Source organism: Vidua macroura, chromosome 3, assembly GCF_024509145.1.
Source record: "Vidua macroura isolate BioBank_ID:100142 chromosome 3, ASM2450914v1, whole genome shotgun sequence".
Taxonomy (NCBI): Eukaryota; Metazoa; Chordata; class Aves; order Passeriformes; family Viduidae; genus Vidua; species Vidua macroura.
The window spans coordinates 35282083-35298351 of record NC_071573.1 but is presented as its reverse complement, the minus strand read 5'-3'; the positions used below and the strand labels follow the sequence as shown (position 1 = coordinate 35298351).

Sequence of the window (16269 nt, the reverse complement as noted above, 5' to 3'; positions counted from 1 at the left end):
CTTTTTACCAGTCTTTACTTTAGAGCAGTTAAAAATACAAGAGGAGCAAACAAAACAAAAAAAGAAACCCTCTAATGTTTGAGTTTTACCATGTAACAAAGGCACAACTGTATTTGGTTTTCTGCAGGTAAAAGGGTTTACACAGGTTTTAGAGCTTCTCAAGAGAGAATCTGTATTTGGTAACCCTGAAAGGAAATCACAGACACACAGAGTGAAGTGTTTCAGGTACTTTCAGAATCAGCACATTAAAAATTTCAACAAACATCCTATTAAAAAAAAAAGATAATAATTTATTATGAAAAAGAGGGAGAAATACTTAACATAGTTAGAGCTGTTCAGAGGGCATGGAATTCATATTAGAAAAAAGCAGCTGGCCATTACAGAAATGCTGCAGCAGTAAAAATCAATTGCAGTAGGAAATGATTTGCTGAGTGGTAAATGAGGCACTAGTGAGAAAGGCTTAGGGACAGTCAAGTAGCAGTTCTTTTCTCTTCCCCTTTCATTTTTTTTTTCTCATTTTTCCCAAGGACTTTCCTCTGTCAGGCTTTTCAAAGAGCCCTTGAGAGAGGTGAGAGGGGAGTCCTATTGGAAGTCAGTTTTCCCCTGTCTGTGACACAGCTTGTCCTCACTTTGGGAGTAGGGCAGAGAGGTGTGAGACCTTCCTTCTGGTGAATCCCTTTTGAGTCACTCTGGCTCCACTGCAGTTCATCTACAGCTTTTGCACAAGTTTGCAAAGGAATATTACACAGATCCACTATTTTAATTGTTTTTACTTAATTATTTGACACCCACCCAGGGCTTGCCTAAATCCTCCTGATTTTAGTGCCACCTGAGGAGCTAAGCAGTTCACTGGTCTTGGCTGAGGCAATCAGGATTTCAAGTAACCGTCCTGAAACGGATCAACTGTAGTAGCCACAAATTGTTGTATGTGCATTTAGCCCTCTGGGGGTTCTTGTGTTCAGCCTTTGACTGATGGTTACCAAATAACTCTCTGAGTATGCCATAAAGCTCAGTTTGCCCTGAGTCCAGCTCTGTGTGGGACCAGGCTGTGCCCGCCCTGCTCGCCTGGGAGCTTGGTGCCCAGTGTCAGCAGCAGTGCCTGCCCTGGCAGAGGCTGCTCCTCTGCCACAGCGTGGCACTGTGCCTCTGCTCACGGCTCTGCAGCTCCCAGGGACACTGGGGACTGTGGGAGCACCAGCAGCACCTGGAAAACAGGGCGTCATCCTGTGGGAAAAGCCTGCTGGGGAGGAGCAGGGGGATGGTGTGCAGGTCATGGGGAATTCTTAGCCCTTGGTGCCATAAAGGTGCAGCCTGGCACAAGGACACGTTCAGGGAGTGCAGAAAAGTTAATTAGGCAGGTCCTTAAACATGGCCTTGGTTAGGCAAAGAGCTGCAGAGAGGTAAAATCCATCGGTGTGCCCTTGCTGACTCCAATAACTGCTGGAATGCTTCCCCCAGGGAGAAGACGGAAATGATCCGGTCCTACATCCAGGAGGTGGTGCAGTATATAAAGAGGGTATGTCAGGCTTCTGCTGCATCTGGGGGCATGAAACGTCACCTTTCCCCTTTTAGGTTATAATCTGCTGCATGTTCTAGGCTTCAGCATAAAGATTCTGCACCTGCTGACTTTTAGCAGATGCAGGGTTAAAGGAAAGCTGGGATTTCTGACAGCTTCTCATTAATTGTTAGTCAGCATTTGGGGGATGGTGCTGAGGAGGGAAGATTTTAATACAATTTAATCTCTGAATATCCTGTGTGTATCCATGGAAAATGCACCCATTTTTTTAATGGGCTTGCTGGGTCACAAATGCAAAGGTTGCATAAGGAAAGTCAATGAACATTTAATTACAGAGTATATCTTAACTTTAATTGCATTTGTATAGTTACTGAAATGTAAAAAGCATTCTGTGAGTTCTGTAAACACAAATTAAAGAATTCTGTTACAGTTGTTAGCTTTTCTGAAGCTACAGGTGGTTTACACCAGGCTGAAATAATGCACTGCAGTGCTTTGGGGTGTAAAATCACTATGGAACATCTGCAGACATTGAATTGTCCTCTTAATTTCAATGCAAAGATAGTTAGGTTCTAAGGTTGGCCCATTTTTGCTTAGCAGAGCCTTGATTTAGGGAGCAGCCTAAAGAATTAGCAAATGAAGTAGGTTGTATTTCTGGGGGCATTATTAAGTGAAACCCAAAATTTGTAATTTAATAACATCAGAAGTCTGCAGTAAGTCCTTTAGACATTTCTGATCCTGAATCTTACATGTGAAATCTGATGTTTCATGTCCACACCTGACTGTTGAACAGCTGTGCTCAGGGATGCTCAGGCAGTGGTGTGTAATTTGTGTAATTTTAGATTGGAATTGTTCATAGTTTTGATGACAGTGTTTCAATTTTGATGGGTTGAATGTTTGTTGGGGAGGAGGTAGGAGAGTGAGGATGTGCAATCCATGAAAAAAAATCTCTGCTCTTTTCTGACAGCTAGAAGATGCTCAGAGTAAAAGGCAGGAGAAACTTGTAGAAAAACACAAGGAGATTCGCCAGCAAATACTGGATGAAAAGCCTAAGGTAAAGAGTTTTTGAACATACATTACACTGCTAAAATTGTCCTTCAGGAGAGAAGGAGCTCTGGCAGCAGGTAGGCTGATATTTAAGCATGAGAGAACTCAGTGACAGCATCAGAGCCACCCTCACTGACACTCAGGGTGAGAGGAGCCAAGAGCAGCCTGGTGTGGGCACCACCTCAGTGCAGATGTCGTGGCATGAGGGTTATATTTCGGCACCCAGGGTGTTCAAAAGCTGTCAGTGTAAAAGGTGCTGTGACCAGCAGAGTGTGCCCTTCCCTCCCCTGTGCCTGAACTGCACAGAAGCAAAACACAGTTCCCATTGAAAGGAAAAAGAGATATCTCCTTAGCATGCTGCCCCCAGGTCCTGGTGGCATCCATCAGGATGGGTTTCCGTGGGAAAAAAATGAGCTTTTTTACAATAATAGTGCTTTATATTCCACATTGCTTGCTGGATTGCCTCTGTTTGATTTTATGCACTGCATCTACATGTAACATCTTGAAATGCATGTTTTGGTCCTTAGGCCTGGGAGCTCACTCTTGCTCCAAGTGGAGCTGGTGGCAGTTTTGCCACCAACTTCAGTGGAGAAGGTTCAGAGTCCTGCACTTGTACCTGATTTTCCTGTAGGAAGACCTAGGCACAGTCAGACTTCCACGTGGAGGGAGATTTGTTTTCAGCAGGGTTCATATCCAAGTGCAATTCTTCACAGCCCACTGTGTCATGTCTGCTTTCATTTTTTCTGCTCTTGCTCAAATATGTGTCCTTGGCTTCAGTTCTCATTCCTTGTCTGTGTCCACAGTCCCAATGTTTCTGTGCCTGTGTTACAGCTTGAATTCTAGCACTGGCTGTAAGTTAATCAGTGTTGTCATGTCATCTCTGTGAAGTAGCCAGAGAATGAGTTAGGCTAAGGACTGAATAGCTAGAAGTTTACAATGGTTTGGGAAAATAAAAATATTTGCATTTCCAGTTTTTTACTCATCTTTTTAAAATCATGTTTATAAAAAAGCTGGAACTTTTTGGTGTTATGGGCATCTTGTGGGTGTAAAAAGTATACCTATTTTTATGTTTGGTGCTGTGGGATCATGAGTTTCAGGCTTGTGAACTGGAATTTAAACCCTGGAATTTAAACTGCTGAAGAATAATCAGTTAGTGCTTCTAGCGCTGGCTTTTCCTGGATCCTTGGGCACTTAATTATTCTGTTTGGTTGTGTCCTTCCCTTTTTTTTTTTTTCTTTATTTTTTTATTTTTAATTGATTGATGTACTGAAGAGAAGCATAAAGCACTGGAAATTAGTCACTGAGGACTTGAGCTGAATTTTGAAAGGTGCTGGGTGGGCCAGCCACGTTTGACTCTTTCATCAGTTCCCCCTCTGCCCAGGGTTGGGTCCTGGCACAGAGCAGCTCCAGCTCCCTGTCCCCCCTGCCTCTGGCCACAGTGGCAGCTCCCCAGCCTGCCCTGCCCAACCCTCCTGGCAGGGATGTGCTCACAGGGCCTGGCTCCAGGGCTTTTCCCTTTCTCACACTCTGAAATGGGCACTGTGCTGAATTGATGATGGTATCTGCCTCCTGCTTGCATGAGAGGGTTTAGGGAAAACATAATTACTCATTTTATTAAGTCTCTTTTTATGTTTTGCTCTGTGTCCATATTTCATTCCCATATTTGCCTCCTCAGTGACGGGGTGGATGATATAAAATAGATCAAATGATTTCCCAGCTGAGCAGAGCTGATGTGTTTTCTGCAGGCTGCAGCCTTTCTGGGGGCTGCTTTTTCAACAACACAGCTTCTCCTGCTTCAAACACCCACTGAAATTTATGCCGGCTGTGTTAAAAGGCTTTTCCGGCAGCATCAACTCAGCCCCAAACAAAGAGTTTAATACATTAAGAAGGAACGAATTTTCAGTATTCTCACCAATAATTCTGCTGGAGACAGATCTGCTGTCATCCATCAATGCTGTTTGGTTGTTTATTAGTGCCTCACATTTTTTTGTTGTGCTCTGACTCTGCTCAGAGCTCTTTCCCAGCCAGGGAGGATATTGTGGCACCAAGTGTTGCCAGCACGCTGCCACAGCCTCTCCCATTTTGTTGGCTTTTCTCACAGTATGAGTGAGCAGCTTCCTCTCTTGTGGTGTGTGTAGGGCACCAGGAGAAAATTTGCTTTTGAGTGCTGTCGTTTTAGGCAACAGGTTTTAGAAACTGCACAAACTGGATGCAGAGTAGTTCCCTGTCCGGGAGGCTCTTTTGTTTTGTTTAAAATAGCACAGTGTTAGCTGAAAGTGCTTAACTCAGGACTGATTTATACCCCTAAGCTCTGCCTCTCCCTCACATATATAATTTCTTTCTAGTGTTTGGATGTGAGACTGTTCTGCAGCTTTCATTTGCAGGGCTATTGTATAAGAAAAAGCTTTTTTGCTCCTATGAGAGTTGGAGACTTCCTGAACTGGTACTTTCAGGCAAAAGGCTGGAAACAGCTTCTTGTGGTCCTGCAGGAGTCAAGGCAGGCATTGGCTTTAGTGAGCCCAAAAGGTGGCTCTGTGTCTGTGTGGGTGATGTTAATATCTTTGTGACAAACTGACCTGTGACACTGCACAAACTGGGTGTTATAGTCAGGTCTGGGTGTGTGGAGCCAGGCCAGCTCCTCCCACAGACATGTTTGGGAAAGGAGAGTGTCACCTGTTAAGAAGCCAAATGCTGACTTGCCTCTGGGTAAAAACTCCCTAACTTGCCATTTTAGTGAAATCGTATGGGAAACAAAGCTGATTCCCTCCTGCTGGCTTTTCCTACCAGCACCATTACCAAGCAAGGCCATATTGTATTTTCTTTTTTCTGACTCCTTGTTTTTCCTTACATTCCCTCCTGGCAGCTCTATGATCAGCAACAACTTGTATTTTCTTTCTCTCCCATCCTACTGCTTTGTCTCCTCCTCTTAGTCACTGATACACATGGAGCTTGTCCTGTCCTTATCTTCTTCCCCCTGGACGTCTCTCCTGCCTGCTGTGGAGGCTGCTGCAGCAGCCAGCTCTGTGCAGTGCATCATGTCAGAGCAGGGTGTGATTTTGGATCCTGTACATCTGGCACATGACATCTGAGCACTGAGAACACCCAGGATGGGCATTGCCATGGTGCCTCAATTGCTCTATCCCTGACAGCTTGTGCATCAAATTAAACACAAATCAAGCGCTTTTCCTTCCCCCTGCACCCTTGCCTCCAATTCCATTGTAATTACAAAAATCAATACACATGAGACACGACAAGGAATTAATTATTTTTCTGGGAATCGACTCAGTTACAGTAAATAGACCCAAGCCTCCTCTAATTGGACTCAATGGGACTTTTGTTACCCATGCTCGTAGGTCAGAGCCACACTTAGATCTCAGTGTAACACTGACACTCCTGAGCTCTTGCATTCAGCTCCTGTAGGATTCTTCTGGCTCCCCCAGACCGTGTTCTTGCAGGCCCAGCTGTCAGGAAGGTGTAACTCATGTGGTCCCTCAGCTTGCAGCCCATGTTTCTGCCCACAGCTGCTCTGCTCTGCACAGCCCCAGGGTAGCCAAGGCCTGCCAGGTGGTCTGGGCTCCTGGAGGGGTGTGGAAAATGGCACAAGTCAGGGTGGAGCTTTGTGGGAAGGGGTCCAACAGACCTACAGAGGCACCAGGAGCTGGGCACACTTTGTTCTAAGCATTGTATCTCTGTGGTCTTTCCAGTGAATTAAGAGAATATACAGCATTAAGGTATGAAATTCCTTGTCCTCCTCAAAAAGTGTAATGAAAACAATTTTTTAAAATTATAAATGTGTTCTTGTAAATGGAAAATACAAGCACCTTATGTATACTAAGTCGCTTTCCTACATTTATTATCTCCCATTTTGGCACATGTTATTAATTGGGAGTTGACACTTCCACATCCAATCAAAAATTGATATTAACATTGTACCTGAAAAATTCATGGAGGCACAGAATGATACATATTCACGTTGCAGAGCCAAATTAACAAGGTGCTGATCCTTTACAGCAGTAGAGCCTCTCATACCTCCAGGGCTGCAGCTTTGGTGCTTTGGGTGAAACTCTGTGGTCAGCTGGTGCAGGTGATGCTGTTAAGTGAAGCTGTTCTCTGTAAGAGGGCCAAACAGCAAATGTGTCCTGCAGCACTTCTAGAAGGTATTTCAGCTGCCCTCAGAGCCACTCTCTGCTCATGTGGAAGGGAGCAGCCCTGAGGAACTTTGATGAGTATTCCAGTGTCACTTCAGCTCCCTGTGAACTCCCAACAACAATGCTCTGGCCGCCACAATCCCCTTTTTATCCTTGACACCTCTGCAGGAAGCCAAGCTGGCTTTTGGGCAAGCTGCACTTAATTCAAACACTTCTAGATGCATTCCAGTTCAACCACAGGCAACCGTCCAAGAATTTTGGGGAAAGAGTTTGGAGGAAAAGGTTATTTCAGTTTACTGGGATTCATGGGACTTGCCTGGCTTTGGATTGGACAGGAGAAAGATGTCCTCCAAAAAAATTAGTATTCAGATTCATGGTAAAAAAAAAACCATAAAAATGATCTGATAAACAGTATAATATTTGAAAAGTTCTTATTTTATTTTTCCCTGTTTGAGTAAAAATTTTTTGTTAGTTCATTCAATTTTAACATTTCCAAAGTTTAAAAAGAAATCTGTCTTCAATCTGTGGCTGCTAAGCTAAAATGACTTATGGCATTATCTGCCAAAAGAGCAGGGTATTAAGAGGATTGAAATAATTTACTGTTTGTTTCACTGTTCAGCTCTGGGCTTTGGTGCTTGTGTACTTATCAGAGGAGAATAATAAAATGTTTCTTTACCCCATTAAGTGGGTGACAGCACGGAGAAATGAATGGAATTTTCATAGCCTCACTGACCAAGAAACATTTTAAAGGAATATTTAAAAGAAAAAAAAAAAAATACAGAGTGTGATTTACAAATCTTCCCATGACTTGATTTGGTCTCTTCCCACTTCTGGATGGGAGCTTGTGATTAAATTTTGGGATGCAGTACTCATGGCCCATTCCCTGCAGGATCTTGCTCTTTGCTCAGCACCTCTCAGCATCCAGCCCCAAGTGACAGTCAGCCCAAACTTTGAACAGCCAAACCCTGGTGGGATTTAAATCTGGTGTTGATGCAGTTGCTAAGCTGTCCCCAGCTGCAGAGTATTATTTTGGGGAAGTTAGGGTGGTCCCTTTTTTTCTCTTTCTCCCAATGGATAAATACTGCAGAATGCACTTTCAGCCTGTGAACTGAGTAGTAAATAATCTAATTTCGCTCGTTAAAAATAAACAGGCTGGCCTTTATCCTATGGCAGTTTTATACCAATAGAACTTCCTTAAGTTCTCTGAAGCAACTGACACGTCCCAGGTCTGAGATCAAAAGAATTCAGTCCAGTAACAGGATGCTCAAAGGATCATTGTCAGTTTGGGCCTTGCTTGTTTACATTTTCCTTAACAAATCCACATTTTAAAGGGTTGTTTATTTTTTTTTCCCAGCAGAATAAATATTGCAGTGTGAGAAATGGGTATCAGGTCACAAAAGATACATGTAACAATTTGAGGTGATATTTATTGTGTTAATTGAATGTCTTCGGTGTAACTGTTACACATCCTTGGAAACATTCATTTTAAATCAACAGCATCACATTTCCAGTGTGAATATGCAAAATGCTTTTTAAATTTTTTTATTGAATTCTGATATCACTTTCTTTTAAATAAAAATGTCACAAATTCTTTGTAGGAAGAATGTAAATGTAAAAAAATACTTTGATGAATGGGACACATGGAAAAATATGATAAATTTAAATTGGAGTTTATTGACAGAGTGAGGTAGATATTTTTCACACATGGGTCATTCTACTGGAAGCCAGAGAAAATCTTGGGTTGGCTCTGGAGCTGCAATAAAAGGGGAAATAAATTACTTGAAAGGGCAAACTTTTCAATTTTGCAGTAGTGTAAATCAGAAGGAACGTTATCAAGTTACCAGTGTCGCTGGTGATTTAAAGATATTGGTGAGGTCCATAATGGAGGGCATGTGGCAGCCAGACCTGATTTGTGAAGCTTACTGAGATCTTCCTGGATAACATGCTAATAAATTAGAACTGTGAAGAGGATGGTGGTATTGGTTTTTTTTTAAGAATAGTGATTTTAGAATCCAGCTACTCTCTATGGACAAAAGAGCTCACAAAAAATTATGTTTTTAAAAAGGCACAAAAAGAAACTTCACTAATTTGGGTTTTTTCCTGATTTGCGAAGTGAATCTGTTCTGTATTCTACCTGTCTCAGGTAAGGGTATTTCTCATGTCCCAGCCCACTCTGATTAGTTGGTTAATTGGCCTTCCTGATGCAGAAGAGATGGAATCCTCACTACCCCTCGTGCTGGATGGCAGCACAGATAAGCCCAGCTGTGTGTGACCAGTGAGCAATAGAGGGGTCATTATTTACCATTATGCAGATAAAAAAGGAGTGTTCCCAGCTTGTGGTGGCCCAGTGCTGCCAGGATCCATCAGGCCTGAGGAAACAGACCCTGTTTGCTTGGAGCTGGGGGAGCCACGGGCAACCAGAACAGCCCCACGTGCAGACACACCCACTTGTTAAAAGCAAGAGAATTGCTTCATTTGTTGGGTAACAGATTTGACTGCGCTGCTCCTCTAATTCTTAATTTAAGTCAGAAAGCAGATCAATTAAAGGGAGAAAAGGGAAGTACTGAATTGTTATTAAAATTATCAGCTGTGTAGTAAACACCAAAAAGCAAAAGCTACCATTTTTTTCCTTTGTAACACAGAGTAGTAGATGGTTTGGATTGGAAGGTTCCTTAAAGACTATCTTGTTCCAACCTTCTGCCATGGGCAGGGACACCTTCCCCTATCCCAGGTTGCTCAGAGCTCCATCCAGCCTGACCTTGGACACCTCGAGGGATGGGGCAGCCACGGCTTCTCTGAGCAAATATAATTTCCATAAGCAAACCTAGCTTCTAATTTTAACATTTGTGAATAGCTGATCCCTCTGAAAACAAGTGAGCTTCCTATGCAGAGAAGCTGCATATGTGTTTCTCCATAGACTGAAGATAAAACTGGGGAAAGGGTGTGAAAAAAATTAATAGGTAGCTTCTTTCTGCAAGGTCACATTTAGGATTATGACATTCTAGGGAGGGAATGTTTTCTCTGCAGAAGATGCTCCTCTAGGCACTGTGGGTGGTTAAGGATGACAAGGAAATGCCACCCTGGAGTGAGCAGTGGAACACTGCAAGGCCCTTACCTGTTCTCTGTGGCCTCTCAAACACTTCCCCATTCCCTGCCCAGCCCCAGAGCTCCTGTGTTGGGGTCAGGGCTGTTCCCCAGTCCCTGCCCCGCTGTGAGCCCCTCCTGCACTCCCTGTGCTTCCACATTTATTGCTTTCCATGGCAAGCATTCCCAGAGCAGGGACAGCTGGCCAGCCAGGTAGAACTGCCTGTGAGAGGAGAGAGCATAGAGCTAACTGTTGTGTTAATCTTGTGGTCTCTGAGGAGAAAACAACCAAAAGCCATGCTAAAAAATTGAAGAAGCCAGGGACTGCAAAGGTTTTGTGTCAGGATGTTTGGCTTAGGCTGTGCAATATTTAAACCTGCCCAGAGAGGTCTGTGCTATGGAAATGTTTGTGATTCTGCAAAGGCAAGTGCTTTGCATGCTAAATCTCAGGGAGCAACAGGGCACCACAAGCTGTTGACTCCCCTTCCCCTCTTCACGAGCTGGGCTGGCACTCCAGGAAAATGCATGATGAAATACAGGCTGAATTATGCATGGGGTGTGCACAGACAGAGCATTTGGAATGCATGGCAGCACACAGAGACATCTCACAGTGCACACATAGCACCCTGCACTCACTCATGGCTCCCAGGTCGAGCCACAAACACCACAGAGGCACAACCAAATACTCCTGTGCCCATCACTACAGCAACAGCAGCAATGTATTTCTTAATTATCAGCCCCTCAGTGCAGCATGACAAATGACATGAGATTCAGTTTGACACAGCTAATGGAAAAGTGTTGAAAGAAATATTAATGCCTAGTATGTGAACTCATTAGAGAGATGCTTTAAAATGCATGAAATGGGGGGAAAATATGTTCTTTAATGAACAGAGAAATAAAATCAGTGGTCCTGCAAAGTTTGTAGTGTATGGAGGGCTTTGTGTATGCAAGTCATTAGTCAGGAGAGTGACAATGTTTTTGTGCAGAATCACCCTGCAAAGCAGAGGCACTGATGGAAACAATGCTGGGTGTCTGCACAGGAGGGACTGCTGCAAGCTGCTTTAACTGTACAGTCATGACAAGGTGGGTGATGGTTTCATCTTACAGAGACTTTTGAGGATGAGAAATATACTGTTAGGAAGGGTAACAGAAATAACAAAGCTAGTGTTAGAGTTTCAAAACTATACCTGATTTAAAGAGTGTATTAAAAGTCATGTGTGGCCTGTCTCGGGGAAGGACTTTTCTTTCTAGAAACAACAAAAAGTCAGAAGGAAATGCTGTTGTTTCGAGATGCAATCTCTTCCCCAGGAGGTTGAGAATACTGAGCTTGGTAGGAGATGAAAGCCCTGCACATCCAGAAGGGAGAGAAAGTGGCAGGGAAACCTTCCAGCCCCGTTCCCACATTGTTTCCAGTGCTGCATGGGGGAGCTTTCAAGGGTCTGGCAGCCCTCTGAGTCAGTAACAGAATATCTGGGAAAGATCTTCTCCCTGGAAAGATTACTTTTCATTGAACATCTCCTGTGACTCACTTAAAACAAATCAGCATTTTCCAGCAGAGGAGTTCCACAGGGTTGCTGCAGTTGCATAATCCAGGAGCTGTGGGTGATGACAGTCCATAGGTTGGACTGGAGTGACTCAGTAAATTCCCATTATTCAGCCCTTGTGTGGAAGGAGGTTTTGCCAAAAGAATGTGGAGTGTGACTAAGCAGCTGAACTGCAGCTCTGTACCTGAAAATGATTTGTGTAGTCACAGAGATCTGTAGGCTTAAATAGATGTGCCAGGGAAGGGTTGGACTAATCCAGATGTGGTTTGATACAGAGCCTGGCTCTAGGATGGTCAAGACAAAATTTAAACTTTTTAACATTTTCTTTTAACATTGGAACCCAGTTTTGTAACATTGAGTTTTCCATTCTTGAGGGTGGTGAAAGTTCATGATTTTTGTTCTTTTTCCATTACTTCCTAAAAAAAAAAAAAAAAAAGCAAAAAAAAAAAAGCAGTTTTGATGTTCTTGTGATAGAACAAGATAGATACTGCTGAGTATGGGGCAGGAAATCTCAGCTTTGGTTCATTCTATCAACTTCCCAGCTCTCCAGTCTGGCCCGTGGTTTATAGAAATGAAGGCATTCACTAAAGGAAATTATCAGGCATAATATTACCCTGGTGATAATAGAAGGAGGACTCACAGCCTTTTTTATTTCTCTTTTTTTCTATATCCCCACTTTCCCCCATTTCACCTGCTCTCCTACTTGTCCTTCTCCACCTTTCATCAAGCTCCTTTTCACAGTATGTGGTTTCTTTCTCATGCTCTTTCTATAGCTCTTATTTACTTACACTTCTTATACTCCTTCCTCTTTGCCATCACTTGCTGCTATTAAATTTCAAGGAGTACCTACAAGTACCTGTGGGAAGGGTGTCTCTTTTAGATGAAGCAGCATGTTTGAAGGAGCAGCCTGAAGGGGAGAGGTGTTAAAGAGCTGCCATGATGTGCTCTGCATGTTTGTGAGCTCGGCTGGGAATGCGGGATGCCTTCCCAAAACTCCCATCAGCTGGGAGAGGTGATGCACAGGTTACAGAGATGTGTGGAAAACACTCCCGACGTGGAGCAGCTCCAGTTCTGGAGCCAGGAGCTGCCAGGTGCAGATCAGCCCATTTCAGAGAGACTGGGCCACCTTCCCACTGCACAGGAGGAGGCTGAGCCTCGTTGGGCAGAGCCCAGGCTGAGCATCCTGGGCACAGGAGCACTGGGAAAAGGCTCCCCTCTGCTGTGCTTTGGTTGTGAGAGGGCCAAACACACACAGAGTTTAGGGATTAAAGATTGAATTCCATTGAATACAAACCTTTTTAGCTTATATTTTCAGCATGCCTAAATCTTAACATATTTCTTCCAAAACCCTTCACTACCTATTTCCCTTTCAGACCTGATCAGCCGTTTACACAGCCCTATTCATTGTCAAAGACAGTTTCCAGTAATATTCTACATTTCCTTTGATTTCTTTCACATTTCTTAAAGCAAGGTGACTGCTGACAAGCAATTACATGCCAGTTTTAGTGTAACAAACACTCTTGATTTATACATCAAGGAAGCCCAGACCTCACTTGGCAACAGAAACAGCCCTCAATTAGGATGAGATGAAACGAGGAAAGCTGATTTCTGTGATGCCATAACATCACCCACTTTCTTTTTCTCTTGCAAAATGTGCTCTGTAAGTTCACATTATAGAACAGACAAAATGTATGTGGGAATGTGCAGATACCCTAAAGCACATCACAACAGCACTGTTTTGCAGTGCATCTGATAGCCAGGTACACTGAGAATTACATCTTTAAAGGTGCTGAACTGGCCCACAGGTTTGTGATCCAAGACACTGGTCCCCACAGGGCAGATAAAATTGTCTTCTGACATCTGAAGACTCATAAATGGAGCAATACTTAGGAGCCAAGCTGTTACCTGTAACCTCACTAAGTTGGCCAGCATGAATTTTAATCACAGTATAAGGAAATGGAGTAGATATAATCCATTTGCTTGCATTGATGAATAAATGTGGTTTTCTATATGTCATAGTAAATATTTGACTATGTGTGCATATGCACACATGCTCACTAGCTATATTAAGAACATGCATATGCTATAGTTTTAGAGATTTAGTTTGATGCATGTACATTTTGGATGCATCTGTTAAATTACAGTTATTCACAGCCTTGAAGAATGGAAAATTCACTATCATAAAATTCTGTTAGTGATTTTCAAACTGGCATGATAACCATGTTAATTACTGTACAATTCAAACCTTTTTTTTTTTTTTTACTTTCTTTCTTTTTCCCCCCTGTCCTTTAAAATTGCCTGCTTAATATTCTGCTTCTCTTCTGGGAGGACAGTAAATGGGGAAAAATTTTGCCTGCCCTTTGGGAGCCTTCCTTGGCTGTGAACACAGCAAAATGGCACAAAGAAAAGGGATGTCAGGCAACTGATGGGAATGAAAGGTTTGGTCAAGAGAAGGCAGCACAAAGCACTGAACATGCTTTTCAGAGCTCAGGAAGGGCTGTGCTGTAGCATGTCTGGGGTAGCAGCTGATCAGTGATTCATGGGCTCATCCACTTCCTTTCACCCTGTAGAAAACACTGAGTATCTATGTACCAACCTTCCAGCTCCAGTAACAGGAATTCCATCATCTCTGCTTAGCTCTGATGGAAGTGCTCTACTGCTCCTTGAATTATATTAGGGATTTGTTATGTTAAGCACATGGGAGATTTTGAGGTGTTCAGATAATAAAGGGTATATAAATGCAAATTAGACAGTAAATATAGGAGGAAGTCATGGAGGGTTTCACTGAGAATTATCTGCTAGATAAATTCTCTTCTCAGCAAACTGCAGTGGCTCTTCCCTCCTAGGAGAGGCTCTTTGCAGTGCTTAACAGGTACCTGCTTCTCAGAAAGAGCCCAAACAGATTTATCTCCTCAGCCCAGAGATTAACACATCATCAGGAGTGACAGATTGCAAAGCAGAGAGATGGATTGGCAGGGGAGAAGACAAGTAAAGCATCAAAATGTCATCCTGCATTCATTATGTCTGTGGCTTCCCAATTAATGCACAGAATCTCTCCTCTTCATAGAACCCTCACCTCTAGAGCTGCATAAACCATTCTGCCCAACACTGTTTTTTCCCTCCTGTTCATTGTGAAAGCCTAGTTTGATGGCTTGAAAACAAATGTTCCCTTTCTTCCCATCACTTTCCTCTTCCATTTTTCTGACTGGAAATTACATTTTTAATTTTTCCTCATGATTATTATTCCAGCATTCCTCCTTCCTGAGATTATCTAGATGCCTTTGCCTCTCCACCTGGTGTGGGGGATAGGGAAAGCTCCATCACTGAGAGCTTCTTGTACCCAGGTTGAGATTAACAGTGATAGTTGCACAGTCCCACACTCTTTATTGTGTTGATGCAGTAATGAAACACATTTTCTGTTCCTGCACTGAGTATTCTGCTGTATTCTGGTGTATCCTGGTAGGCAATTCCTGCTCCTGCAGACAAGACGAACTGACTCCTTATTGCCCAAACTGAGTAATTACTCTGTATCCACCATCCCTTGCTCAGCTGTGGAGTTGTGTAAGTACATTTAGGGACTGATCAACACCCTCCAGTGATTCGAGCTCCTGGGTTTTCCTTTGATCTTTATCTTTTGCTGAAGGGCATCATCCCAACATTTTTGTCTTCTTTACACAGGGAGTACAAACGCTTTGTAATGATCACCTTGACTGCAATGCTGCTGTGTCAGTGCTCCCCCAGTCACCCTTCCCTCACCCATTTCAGTCAGATTCACTCGCTGTTTGTTGTATCATAAAAAAAATAACGTGACTTTCTAGCTCAGAACTGGAGCTGGTAACATATTGTGAGAAAATACATTTTGTATTGTTTAGTTTGGTTTGTTGAGTTCATTGTCTGCCTCGCTTGCAGATGATGTCACTCACTGAGCAGAGGGCACTTAGGAATGTCCTTTCTGTCCTGACTTGCTGATTGTTTTCCACCAAAAGCTGTGCTCTCCAGTAACTTTTGTAGTGGCTTTTCAGGTCAAGGCTCCTGTTTCTCCCTCTGAGAGCTGGGCAGTTATTGTCTGGTGCACAGGCCTGTGACAAGATGCAATATTAATAACACAGCAGGGAAAATCAGAAGTGTATTATTCATGTCATGCAGAGAGTCACAGCTTGGCCTACGTTTTCTGTGAAAGCCTTCAGAGCAGTAACTGATCCCACTTCATCTTTTGCCTTACTAGATTTACATTTTCCTGAGCAAGTATTTGGATAAGATGATCTCTGCTATCCCATACTCTGTGCAACACACTCTTGTTGTAGTATGTGAACCACAAATTTCTCTTATTTAACAAGAGTTCTCCACTCTCCCTCTCAACAGAGACAGGATTCCACAGTATTTCTCAGCTGGCCCTCTCAGTCCTATTTGCAGCTTTTGCTGCTCTTCCTGTCACTCACACTCAAGTCCTTCATCCTCAAACCAGAATTTTTCTGAGTCCTGTGCAGCCCTAGTTCATTAGTTACCCCAAGGGAGGCTCCTGAGACACCAGCTCTCAGGAAAGCCTCCCCAGCATCCTGTCAGCTTCCCATCCAGCTCAGGAGGAAAGGCAGCGATGTCCGGCAGCACCTACAAGGATCTGTTTCTCACTCATTTCAAAGAAGGGATTTTAGAAATGTTTTCAACACTCAGCAGCTTCTGGTTCAGATATGCAAGTGGATACAGAATTTTGGGGTTTGGTCTCCTGACCTGTTAATTGGTGAAGAAACAGCATTTCTAACCTATCTTTTAAGTGCCTCTTTTAGCTGCCTCTTAGCCAACTTTTAACCCACAACTGAATCATGTCTCCCCTCTTTCTTTTTTACCCTGGGTGTTGCACTTCCGTCTTTGATGCAGAATACAATGTTGGAATTCACACCAAAATGTTGCCCTTGACCTCCCTGTGACTCCTTAA

General features: G+C 43.3%; 1 protein-coding gene across 5 annotated transcripts in view; it reads left to right on the top strand.

Annotated features, from left to right (window-relative positions):
* PLCB1 (phospholipase C beta 1) overlaps positions 1 to 16269 on the top strand; it is a 354560-nt gene that overhangs the window by 295991 nt on the left and 42300 nt on the right. For all 5 annotated transcript variants that reach the window (XM_053972199.1, XM_053972200.1, XM_053972198.1 and 2 more), the window contains 2 exons: positions 1459 to 1516; positions 2481 to 2567. In XM_053972199.1, the coding sequence (XP_053828174.1) occupies positions 1459 to 1516; positions 2481 to 2567 (145 nt within the window). The remainder of the gene's footprint in view (positions 1 to 1458; positions 1517 to 2480; positions 2568 to 16269) is intronic.